At 38.1% G+C, this 12,489-nt stretch overlaps 2 protein-coding genes across 5 annotated transcripts; one reads left to right on the top strand and one right to left on the bottom strand.

Moving 5' to 3' along the window:
* The first annotated feature begins 2,425 nt into the window (after positions 1-2,425).
* Positions 2,426-8,411, top strand: mogat3b (monoacylglycerol O-acyltransferase 3b). Its single transcript, XM_079451265.1, has 8 exons — positions 2,426-2,957; positions 3,703-3,798; positions 3,983-4,090; positions 5,997-6,067; positions 6,221-6,425; positions 6,674-6,848; positions 7,029-7,213; positions 7,409-8,411. The coding sequence occupies exons 1-8, from the start codon at positions 2,942-2,944 to the stop codon at positions 7,561-7,563; spliced, it is 1,011 nt and encodes a 336-aa protein (XP_079307391.1). The 5' UTR covers positions 2,426-2,941; the 3' UTR covers positions 7,564-8,411.
* Positions 8,254-12,121, bottom strand: znhit1 (zinc finger, HIT-type containing 1). 4 transcript variants are annotated; one of them, XM_079451268.1, is made up of 5 exons: positions 11,400-11,483; positions 11,011-11,181; positions 10,801-10,880; positions 10,463-10,632; positions 8,254-8,826 (listed from the first exon to the last, which is right to left on the bottom strand). In XM_079451268.1, exons 1-5 carry the CDS (start codon positions 11,434-11,436, stop codon positions 8,805-8,807), a joined length of 480 nt encoding a protein of 159 aa, XP_079307394.1. In that variant the 5' UTR covers positions 11,437-11,483; the 3' UTR covers positions 8,254-8,804. The 4 variants fall into 4 exon arrangements, with proteins under 4 accessions (XP_079307394.1, XP_079307395.1, XP_079307393.1 ...); XM_079451269.1 differs by lacking the exon at positions 11,400-11,483 and adding an exon at positions 11,587-12,121 and having other exon boundaries at positions 8,294-8,826; XM_079451267.1 differs by lacking the exon at positions 11,400-11,483 and adding an exon at positions 11,587-11,899 and having other exon boundaries at positions 8,294-8,826; positions 10,999-11,181.
* Between the last annotated feature and the right edge of the window lie 368 nt (positions 12,122-12,489).

Here is a 12,489-nt window from a genome sequence, read left to right as displayed (position 1 = left end):
TGTGTATTTGAAAGGGATATATATCAGGCTACATGATATATTGGACATGTGACTGGGCCCGACATTTTAACCCTCTACCTCTGTCACAGCAGACCTTCATTCTAAACTGCAAATGAATGATCATAAATAGTATAGTTTACTGAAAAGCATTACACGATTTTTCCTGTACCAGTTTCTAGAATTAAAAGAGTCTCCATTAATATGACATCATCAGCAACTGTTGCAAATAAAGCTGATGTGCAAGGCAAACCAAATAAAGGTACAATTTTAAAGGAACATACAGATAAGGAACAAAAAAGAGGTTTAAAACTGCCTACAAACTTAGCAATGTGAGCAAATACATACACAACACAATTTTGGTCGACATGTTAAAATAACAGTTACAAACATCTCAACAAATCTACACTTTATGTAACAAAGATAGCCCAGATGAGTATATATTTTAAATATTATAGTATAAAAACAGTGCATATATTTTAAATAATTAATTAAATAATTAATTTATGGCATTTATAGTTCATAAACACACAACTTTATTTAATTTAATTTTATAGTTTTTAATCCTGCACTTTATACACTGATACATATTGTCACAAGTCTTCGGTGAAAAATAACTCAGATTTATTAAGTTGTTTTACAATCAAAAACGTTAAGATTCCCAGCCGTTTCCATGGTGACGCCTGCAATCTGTGATCCGTTGACAATGTCTTCATGTTGTTTCTGTGACCACACGTTTACTCGAAGTATCTTTCGTGAGGTTGATTAAACTTACTCTTCAAACGTGTTCTGGAACCAGCAAACCAAGAGTCAGCAACGTTTGGGTTAACCAACCCAGAGTTCAGGGTTTAACTGACGGTAATCCCTGCTTTCTGGAAAACCCCCCTGATCTAAACCAGGGTTGCGTTCAGCCCCAACAAAACGTTGCAAAACGTTTTTTAAACGAAAACGGTGTTGCGGCTGAACACCCTGTTGTGATAATAGAGTTGATCTATGGCAGCAGAGAAGGCCATTCTTTGTGTTCTTTTTGAAGAATTTTTGGAGACTGATGAAATCGGTATAAGTACGTGTCGAATAACTTCAATTGATGGGTATACCGAGCTGCAGCGGACACATTTAAATGACTTTACTTGGACCTATTGTGTCTCTTTAATACCGCATTGGTTAAATACATGTTGCTGCTGAGTGGGCTGATATTCTTGACACAACCACCAAACAAGAGAAAACGTTTCTCAAACCCTGTAGCACACCGTTGCAAACCGTTTCCAGGAAACATGTCATTCAAAACGTTCCGCATCAGTTTGAGCTTGAACATGGCCAAAGTTTTTTTTTTGGTTTTGTCAACTCAAAACTTACTCGGTGTTTGTTCACCTTGCTTTGCGATACAGGCCACAAGTGTCCTCAATCTCCACTACGGTCTGCAGCACCGCCCACTAAAACACAAAAACAAACCCGGGAAACAAACACAAACCAACACAGAGGGCAGGGTCCCGTTTCAATAAGGAGGTTCAAACTTGAACTCAGAGTTGGTTTACTTAGAAATGAGAAACTTTGAGTTTTTGGTTTCAGATCAGATTTGAGTTTTACTCTGGGTAGGCTTACCTTGGGTTTAGACTGACTTAAGTTTACATTAATAAATAGATAAATGTACCAATAAATTCATCAAAAATGAATGAAACAACAGAAATAATAAACAAATATCTTATGTTCTCACACGTCATGAGTGCTCTAGTTATGCGTTTGAGACATTATGGTGTTTACCTGAACGGCGTCAGACTCTCGTGCAAAGTTAGACTGATCGACGGTTCGAAGCCTGCTCTGAACAGATTTGAGTTGGAATGGCAGCACGTCAAAATCCATTGTTTATTACCTTTATTGATCATTTCTGCATGTATGAATGGCAGATGTTATTGATGTAAGGATGGATGAGATATATTTTGATATATCTAATTCACTGTGAAGAAAAATGGTACAGTTTTAATAAAAACGCACAGGGAAATGAGAGTTTCCCTCGTTTTACGGTTAATATACTCCGGGTTTTCACTAAACCTCCTATCTGAAACGGGTCCCAGGTTAGGTTAAAAGAGTTACTATGGTTACAGACTCTGATTATAAGTTACATCTCTTTTAGAAACGGGCTTGAGTTACCCGGCTTTCTCGGGTTCGACATACCTCACATTCTGAAACGGAAAACCCAGAGTTTCCCTCATTTCTGAGTTAATATTCTTTTTTCACTCCACATTTAGTTTTAATATGTAATGTTGATTTTAATGGAAGTTTTTGATATATACATAATAACAATATTATTTGCTTTTCCATTACGTTTAATGTTTTTTCTACAAATAAATGTTTTTTCAATCATTATGCCTTGAGGTCTTGCTCTTGCGGTTGTGCAACAGGTCGCAAAGGCAGCACGCGCAATGCAAGTACTAGGCAACATTTTTCAACACCAGTGGGTGAGCAAGCGGCGCGCGCGCGTACACACATTCGCTACACCCTACAGCTGTCTACCGCATGCGCTCACGAGAACAATTCTACATTCAACCAGACCTAGCTGTTCAGCCATACATTCACGAGAAAATCACAGATTTACAAACATCACGCGCCCTAATTCTAGTTTAAGGCTACGCGCTATGGGCTTCTAGGGTTTTCGAAGTCTGGTCGTCACCGCAAAGACTCGAACTGTTTTCTTCATTGTTTACGGACGCTTACGGCTTGCAGTCATGCGGACTGGACGCACATTTATGAGTGATCTGAGATCAACACCAGATCGCCAGAACTGGAACTGCCCACATGCATTTACATTGACGTGATTAGAAAGTGGATATCGTTATCTGCTTGACCAATTGAACCGATCAAAGTGCAAACAAATGAAACTCGACACGTCTCTGAGCTTCAGTGAGGAAGTGGAAAAAGTTGCAAGAAAGATCCTTAAAGTTGGACAATGGGCAGAGATAACCGTAAGTTATCGGTATTTTAAGGAACTGTCGAAAGAAATACGATAAGAACATATTTAACTGTAATCCTATAATGATAATTATAATGCAACTAAAAATTAACCGATTAGCCTCGCAAATGTTTATGCCTGTGGCCAATACAGTAAATGCGGTTTATTAATAGGCCTAATTTCATCACTAAACGTCGAAATAATGCTACGACGAAGCCCATGCATTTCGCACTTTGATGCATTTCTGATGTCAAATTTTCCATATCTATCAGAGTGATTTATGAACTTTTAAATACATGTTTAACCCAAAGTAAATCTGCCGATAAAACCTTAACACAAATGTAAGATTCACATTTTTTAAAAGCACAATGGGCTTATCCCTGTGTTGGAATCAAATGAATAGACACAACACAACATTACATAGCTAAACGTTTTAATAATTATACAAATTAATTGAACAACCCTTTGAAAATTCAGTCTCAGCTGTCAGCAAGAATCTTCTCTTGCATCTTAGGTTTAACAGGACACCGCTCTCTCTGGTTTGTGACCACAAGACCCAATTAAGACATATTTGTGTTATAGCTTATAAATGTGTCGGCGGTCTCTGCTATCTGCTCGTTTTAATCTGTTGCCTCAAACACCTGTATTCAGAACCTTTGTAGCAATAAAAAACAGAATAGATAATCTGAGGTCAACATAAGGTCCAGTGGACATTAATGGACAAATCTTTAAATCAATTCTTTCTCTCTCTTTCTCAGTTTCGGAGTTAAGGAGGAAGGAGGAGCCGTCTAAATGGACAATGTTTATCGAAGACATAAGTGTTTTACAGTTGGTGCTTTCATTTCTGTTTTTGGGTAAGACCTGTAGCAAACACATGCAGAGACACATGCAGAATAAATAACACACAACATACTCATGTCTGATGCCGATGACCACCATTCATGAATTTCAATGCGTCTTGTCAGAGAATCCCTTGAAGCCGTTGTGAAATATTGTTGTTAATGCTGACAGTGTCTGATGTTATGTGTATTTGTGTAGGAATTTTCTGTGTAGTTTTGATGGTGTTCCTGATGTTTACATCTCTGTGGCTCATTCCCACTCTCTACTGCACCTGGCAGGTCTATGATTGGTACACACCTGAGAAAGGTAAATTCAGGACTGTAAATGCAAATGTACAATCCCAATTAGTCCTAAAATCTCGCATATTATTTGTTCTGGCCCAGTTGGTTTTAATTCTATGCAATAGGTATTTTTCTAGAAATCAGAAGTACTGTCATACATCATTAATTAAGGGTGAACTCCATAATTTTTTATTTAAATTAAAAAAAAAATTTTGTTGAAAAAGAAAAACATTTCAGCTTTTCAAAGACTTTTTACTTCCTAGATAAGACTTTACAATAAGGTTGTGTTTGTTAACATTAGTTAATGTCAATACAACGATTCATGTTAGTTCATGGTGCATTAAAGTAATTGTTCACTTTCAACATGTATTTTCATGATACTTTACACACCCTGTTGTCATCCAAGATGTTTATGTATTTTTTTCTTCAGTCGAAAAGAAATTAAGGTTTTTGATGAAAACATTCCAGGATTTTTCTCCATTTAGTGGAGTTCAATGGACTCCAAACAGTTGAAGGTCAAAAGTACTGTTTCAGTGCAGCTTCAAAGGGCTTTAAACGATACCAGACGATAAATAAGGGTCTTCTCCAGCGAAACGATCGGTCATTTTCTAAAAGAAATTAAAATGTATATGCTTTATAAACACAAATGCTCGCCTTGCTCTGTTCTGCGAATCGCGCTCACGACTTCACGTAATACGTATACATGTAAAAGGTCACACTTGATGTAGGCGGAAGTACCAAGTCAGTGTTTACAAGTTGAACGTGCAAATACTTAGTCAAACACCGTTTACCAAAAAGGGAGTTAATAGGTAAAACAACGACGTCGGATGATTTTGAATTTGGGAGGAGAAGATGAGAGGGATTTTTTATGCCCTTTAACTAATGTGAACAGTTATGTTAAGTAATGTTAACAGCAATGCAGCTGGAGAATGCACAAAATTTGTGTGGGCTAAATTCAATCATATTAATCTTGATATTGAATATTGATATGTAAAACTGAGACAAATAGGAACAAAACAAAAGATAAACAACAGCACTGTTGCACAGCGGCAGCAGTTAATTAATGCAACCATGCTGACATGGAATAAAACCCAAAGGCCACTGGAGATGAAGAACCAGTGAAACATAACATTCCATTACAATTCCATTAATGCTGTGACTGACCATTCTGGAGCGGCGGGAAATTATTTCATGACAGCACTGATTGGCTGATGACACAACAAAAATGTGCATTTGATGTCTCAACCCTTTCACTAGTTACTGTCCTGTCCAATGACATCTTATCCAGCAGCAATACACGATTTAAGTACCTCTAAAAAAGGCACCGACCTTTATTAATCAATTGTAAAGAGTTTATGCACTATTGAATACACTATTATATAGCGGGGTATTCCTGTCTCTATATGTCTTCCAAGCAGATGTTTATTTAAAAACAAAAATAACAAATTGAGCCCAAATAGATATGCATAGTAATAATAAGGTCAGATGTTTTATCATCTTTTTTTTACATTCAGAAACCCATGAATCAAACACCGACGGCGTTATAACTGAGACATGGGGTTAAGTGTTGTTCTCTTAAGACAAGACCATCCATATTGCCGGTTAGATATAGAAATAATTATTCCAATGAGAACATTATGAAATGCTGTTAACATGCTGATTATTAATGATAAATGTGAAATAAATAGCCTGTCACAAACCTGGTGTAATGAAAGGTTGCAAATACAGCAAAGAGTAAACCGATTGGCAGATAAAAATAATGTATTTTGATGCACTTTTAGAATAATGCCGAGGTCCTGCTAATGGGTTGCCCTTGTTATAGTATTAAATGGCTTCAAATGCTTTCTTTCCCTTGTGTAATTACAGTATCTTCCAGCAGAGGCTTACCCCAGAAGCATCTTTATACCCTGTTTTTTGTCTGTGTCCACCAGGTGGCAGGAGAACAAAGTTTGTAAGAAACTGGGAAGTATGGAGACATTTCAGAGACTATTTTCCTGTGAAGGTAGCCAACATAACTGTTTAAATAACCATTTTAATCACCCATTAAACAATGCACTATTCTTGAGCCCTGTACATTTATTGTTACAATTCCTAATTTTGAATCCTCGTACCCTTGCATTTCTTTCTGCCTATCTCTTGTTAACTCTTTATTCAGCTGGTGAAGACTGCCGAGTTGAGTAGCAGTAAGAACTATATTCTGGGTTGCCACCCCCATGGTATCATGTGTGTGGGAGCATTCTCATGCTTCACTACTGACCGCAACAGATTTGCTGAAACCTTCCCTGGAGTACGACCCACTCTTGCAATCTTGGCCGGACTGTTCCGCCTTCCTCTCTTTAGAGAATATATTTTGTGTGCAGGTCAGTATCTGTGAGAGAAAAATAGACAGGAACTGGATAGAGGAGTGGAATAACAAGATAACAATATAAGCAGGTGTACACAGTATATGGTGTGAAATATGTTTGTAACATACAAATATTGCATACAGCTATAAAAACACAAAGATGCCGCAAGTGATATGTGATGTTTTGCAGCAAGCCTCAGAAAACATTAAAGGATTCAAATTTGAATAAAAATTCTAATAAAATGTTTCTATCTTTTATTCTAGGTTTGTTGCCCGTCAGTAAAGCAAGCTTAGATTATGCACTGAGCAATATGGGGTTAGGTAATGCTCTGGTCATTATTATTGGTGGTGCAGAAGAATCTCTGGCCTCATCTCCAGGAGTAAACACTGTAGTCATGAAACAGAGGAAAGGGTTTGTACGACTGGCGCTAAAACATGGGTAAGCGAAAGAGAACAAAAACCCAGAGCAAAGATTGACTCAAAAACAAATCCTGTGTCTACTTTTCACTCTTCAAACCACCCCATTTCAAATTTTTCATTGCGTATTGTGGAAATCTTTAACTGTTCAATGTTGTGTTTGTCTGACAACATGTCCCTCATCTCCTTATTGTTTTCTTAGGGCTGACCTTGTTCCCGTGTACTCTTTTGGTGAGAATGAGCTGTTCCCGCAGGTGGTCCTACCTGATGGCAGTATAGGTCGACGGCTGCAAGCTCTTTTTAAGCAGGTTATGGGATTTGCTCCCTGTCTTTTCAAGGGGGGGCGCTGGCTGCTTCTGCCCTACAGACGTCCCGTCACCACTGTGGGTCAGTTTAAAAGATTTACAGTACATCTTACGTTATGATGATTATTTTTCGCTTAATGTCTTATATTTTATGGATGTCTTAAATTCAGAATTTCCAGTTTTCTGTAAATTACTACTTTTATACTTTTGCTCTCAGCCTCACATATACGCAGTATAGTCAGAAATAAATGTATGAATTTACCTTTGTTTTTTCCAGTTGGCCATCCAATTACCGTGCCTCAGGTTCACAATCCAACTCAAGAACAGGTGGATTATTACCACAAATTATATATGGAGGCTCTTTCGAAACTTTTCCACACACACAAGACCAGCTGCGGACTGGCTGACACACACGAGTTACACATAATCTAAAAACACTGAACACACACACACAGTTATCGAAACATTTTCAGGGTTGTGTATTTAAATTGTACTTATTTTTTTCTATTTCTATGCTACTGTTTTAGCCGTTTGGTTCTCCACATGTTCAAAGCACAATATGAACTAAGACTACTATTATATACATTTAATTTAATTTGGGTTTTAAACCAAGGCTCTTTTCACCTGTATCTGTGCCTTAGCACACACAAAGATTTTATTCAGAAAAGCATTGTAAACTTAAAAACGTGTTTGTACTTATATGATGTGATAAGCTCATGTGATCCTTCTAGTTCAGTTTTTTTAATGTTAATTTTTAAAGTAAAATTATTCATGTACTGTAATGACTCAAAGTTGCACAGTAATTTTTTCCTAATTAAAAAAAGTGTAAAGCAATAAAAAATATATAAATATATGCTCTTAAAACATTTTGAAACCATGAACATCTCAGATGAAAATTCAACACAAAATTCTTTATCAGTATTCTAATAAAGGTTCTTAGCTTGTTTTCACAAGGTGGTCGCTTCATGAAGAATAATCATAAACACCATTTGCTTTTGTGAAATGCTGCATATTTGCCACTCTCGCTTTGTTTCCTCTCTCTTTCAAGTCGATATGGATAAAATTATCAGTTAAATGACTAAATGTAAACCTCCAAAATTAAAACTCTTTAAAGACACGTGGAACGTTGTGACAGTACTTCTAATTATCCACAACAGGGTTTGGAAATTGCCAAAGACATTTTATTACAACAGGAAATAAACATATATGTACAGAAATCTACATTACAATCCTACTCAGGAATAAAATTAATCAACTGTATGTGGAAAATGTCATTTTACAAGCTGCAGTTTTCCTTTTTTGTCATGCAAGTACACTTTTGATGCTTGTCACCACAAGATACAAGTTTCTTTATTCTGCCACTTGGGATTATTTCAAGACAACTACCACTGCAAATCTCCATATATTCAATAGCAAGCAAATGCTTATTTGCTGCAATATTTTCTCTTTTCGGAAATACTTCAACAGTTGTTCTTGTTTAGGCTAATGTTTCAATAATTTTTTACATAAAACAGAGCCTGTTTGTGTAGTGCAGAGGTGAAACGGCCTGGTGTACCAGAGGGCAAAAACTTGACATTGGAGAATGAGCATTGTTTGCAGACATTTTCTGAGTGCAATATTACCCAAATCTCAAGCTCGTTTTACTTGACAGCAGGTCAGCGCAGATGAACAAATCATACCGTCCATTTCAGACACCTGAAATGAGAAAGAGCATTGTTTACACACATTTTGATCTTGCACAGGGCACTTCTGTGTGCTTTATGACACCTGGTGGACAAAGTAGTCTTCATACTAGAGTGAACTTACATGTGCACCAATAATGTGATTATTTCCAATTATCTAGAGTAATCGCAGTAACATGTTTACATGTCATGAGCAAACCTCTTCCCTTCCATTTACATGCGGTTTTAATTGTTCTGATTATTTGCTATAGCCTAATACACAATACAAATGATGCTTTCGGGTACAGTAGACTTGTTATTGGCTATCGTTTTAATACACTGACCGTCCCAAAAAAGTCACCACTTGGATTTTACCAAACAAATAGGTAAGAACCTCCCATTGGAGGTCTAGGTTCAGCAATGTTATGTGCCCAAATAATGAGGTCAGCTGACTTCCTGAATTTACTGAATGACCAGGCTATTCCATTGGTGGAATAGGAATCATCTGGCTCAAATTGTGAAAGAGTGGTTTCATGTAGCATGAGAAATCATTTTCACACATGGAAATGGCCACCACAGAGTCCAGATCTTAAACCCATTGAGAATCTTTCGAATGTGGTGGAGAAGACTTGCGCAGCTGTGTACTCTGTTCGTACTGTTTCTTTATCAAGATAATGAGCAGAGACTGCTGGCAGCGACTTGTGGTGATGGTAAAACTTTACACTGTCATATTTACCATGAATTTGCGCTTGAGGTGCGTGACAGGGACGGAGCAGCATAGTGCCAAACATATTACTTCGATTAAGCGGTTATGAGCTTAATCGCATCATTTAGATGTAATGATTGTGTTTACATGAGGTGTCATGTTAAGTTTTACCGTAACCACAACTTGCTGTTAGAAGTCTCTGTGCTCTGCTGTTTTTTACAGAAACAGCGAGAACACAATGACAGCCTACAACGCCCTTGCGGAGGCATTTTCCATCGTATTTCTATATTCATCATGGCACTGAATAACCAGAAAATACATCCACATAACAGAATTTTGCATGTAATGCGAATATATTAAAACGATAGCCAGTAACACAAACCTACTGACTCTGAGATCTGAGGTTTGTGCTGTGTATTCTAGCAAATGATCAGACTAATAAAGGTTCCATGTAAACGGAAACAAAGAGATGCTCTCATGTCATGTAAACATGTTACTGCGATTAAGTCCTTACTCTGATTATTGATGCACATGTAAAGGTAGTCAGACAGACATTTGTTGGAGGGTACAAAACAACTTAAGCAAGAATATAATAAATAGAATCTCTTAAAATTAAACTGGACCTCTCACTGAAATTCTTATAGTCAATGGATGTTTACACCACAGCTGCATTCAAGACTGATCTTAACTTTTGCTTGCATGAAGGAAAAGGAATGTGAATCTGCAAAATGTAAATTCCTTATTAAATTCATAGTTCCTTTAATAATACTGCATTAATGTGGGTCCCTGCACTGTTTGGCTAGTAGCGTTACTCCCAATTTCACCTCAGTAGCTACAACCACACCTTTCATTTCTATAAGTGTGTAATGCATTTCACGTAGTGTATGTGACTTTGAATTATCTTTACTGTCAACCTACTGTCTCACGTCACGTATACGTGAGGATTTGCCAGAAATGGTGTTACCTGGTCTCATGGTGTGTTCCTAAACATCGGACACAGCAGTAGCGAGCTCCACACGAAATACACGTGTAGTTTGAAGGAAAGCCACAAACAGCACAGAAATGCCTCTGAGGAAATTTAGAGGGCTCAGCACAGGCTGTCAGATAGTTTGGACCCTCGCTAACACTCAAGTCCTGATGGAAAGAAGAGAGAGAGTCGGTGAACATGTCACCACATAACTACAGAAGCCGATTTGAACGCATGTGATATTATTGATAGATCCTGAGTCGTGTCTCGCGTGGTCTTCAGTTTTATCGATTACAGCGCAAAGTCTTGTTTGAGTGACAGACAGGCTAGCTTACCTCCTCCTCCAGAAGAGTCTGGAAGTTTTTGCGAAACCTCTGTTTAAAATGATCACCCCTTGTCTTTTTCCTCCGCTTGCCTTTAAATAAAAACCCATCACAGGAGAACAATATAACAACTGCCAGCCTCATGGTCGTTCATTCTGCGTCTGTAATGGACATTGGAATGTGTGCGAGGCTTAAATTTGAAACACCGACTTGGCTCGTTACCGGATTCGTTGCTCTCGTCAAACTGCGGAAGCCGTTTGACCAGCTGAGGGAGGCTCGCGTGTGGATCGTCCTGGAAGTTGTCTTTCTCCAGAGCCTCGAGCTGGCGAGTCAAGCGACGCTGGCGCGTTGCGCTGTCCAGTACGCGCCGCTGGCCTGGATCCTGTGAGCGAACTGAAAGGGAGAAAACGTCATTTCACCGCAGCTGGATGTATAGAACGAAAGAACCGATTGATGCACATCTAACGTTAGGGTGTTATTGCGTTGTCTTCAAAGTACTGTAAGGAACGTTGAACTGGCGGCGTTTTCTCACGGGACTTGCGTTTATTCTAGTTTCTTCATTCACAATTATCCATCCATTTTTTGGACGTACACGAGGATATCATACATACCCGCTATTTTCTTCTCCGCCATGCCTGGAAGTTTCATATGAACTAACGCAAGACTGTTCTTCGTGTGTCGATTATTGTCCGCGCGCAATCTACGTTTAGACTATACTGACACCTATTGGATGGCTGTGGAACGACAAAAACTCTGAGAGGGCACCCAAAAACGAAATTTCTGTCATAATTTGCTCACCTATGAGTTGGTCCAAATCTTTATACATTTAGTTGTTCTGATGAACACAGATAAATATATTCGAAAGAATGCTTATAAACAAACAGATCCCCTCATTGACTATTTTGGTTGGTGGCGGCCGGTAGACTGATATGAGGCCCTCGCCAGCAGTCCACGGCACTGGGGCATTAAACCTCCTCGGCATCGAGCCTCTCAGGGACTCTGCCTGCTTTTTGGAATCCTCGAACCGTGCTTGGAATGTGCTTTAGCCGAAGAGACCGGACGGGGCAATCGGTGCGCTGAGGAGCGCACTCTGATCCCTCTGATGGCCCACAACAAACTAACGAATAGTTTATTATTCATATTCATATGTGCTCTCAGCTTCAGATATGTTTCCTCCAATAGCTTGTTCGCAGTCACCTAGTTCTGATATGCGTGAAATTCAGTTGGAGGGCAGGAAGTAAGGCAGATCGAACTGAATACTGTAGTGGTTTAGACACTATTACAGGAGAAATATATACATAAAACAAAAACACAACATATGTCGGACGTCTACAGAAACCATTGTTTAAAGCAGTGGTTCTCAAAGTTTTATGTGTTCAGTTAATGTCGTATTTTTAGAAATATGGAAACTTTTCATACATTTTGTATAATCAAACATCAGAATAAGACTACCGACAAAAATATTTGATGTTCCAGCATTGCATAACTTAATATGTCTTTGGTTTAATTCAAATTCTAGGTAAAGTCTTTATTTGGGGGCCCTACACAAAGGTTAAAAGTTCTTTCATCATTTACTCACCCTCAGATTGTTTCAAATCTGTTGTTCTGTTGAACACAAAGAAAGATATTTCTAAGAATGTAAGCAATTTTCAGTTCTGGGACAACATCCACTGCATTTGAAAAAATTATATTGTATATTCT

Source organism: Barbatula barbatula (genome assembly GCF_947034865.1).
Source record: "Barbatula barbatula genome assembly, chromosome: 2".
NCBI lineage: Eukaryota > Metazoa > Chordata > Actinopteri > Cypriniformes > Nemacheilidae > Barbatula > Barbatula barbatula.
Note: the sequence above shows the minus strand (reverse complement) of the source record. Positions and strands in the feature narration are given on the sequence as shown.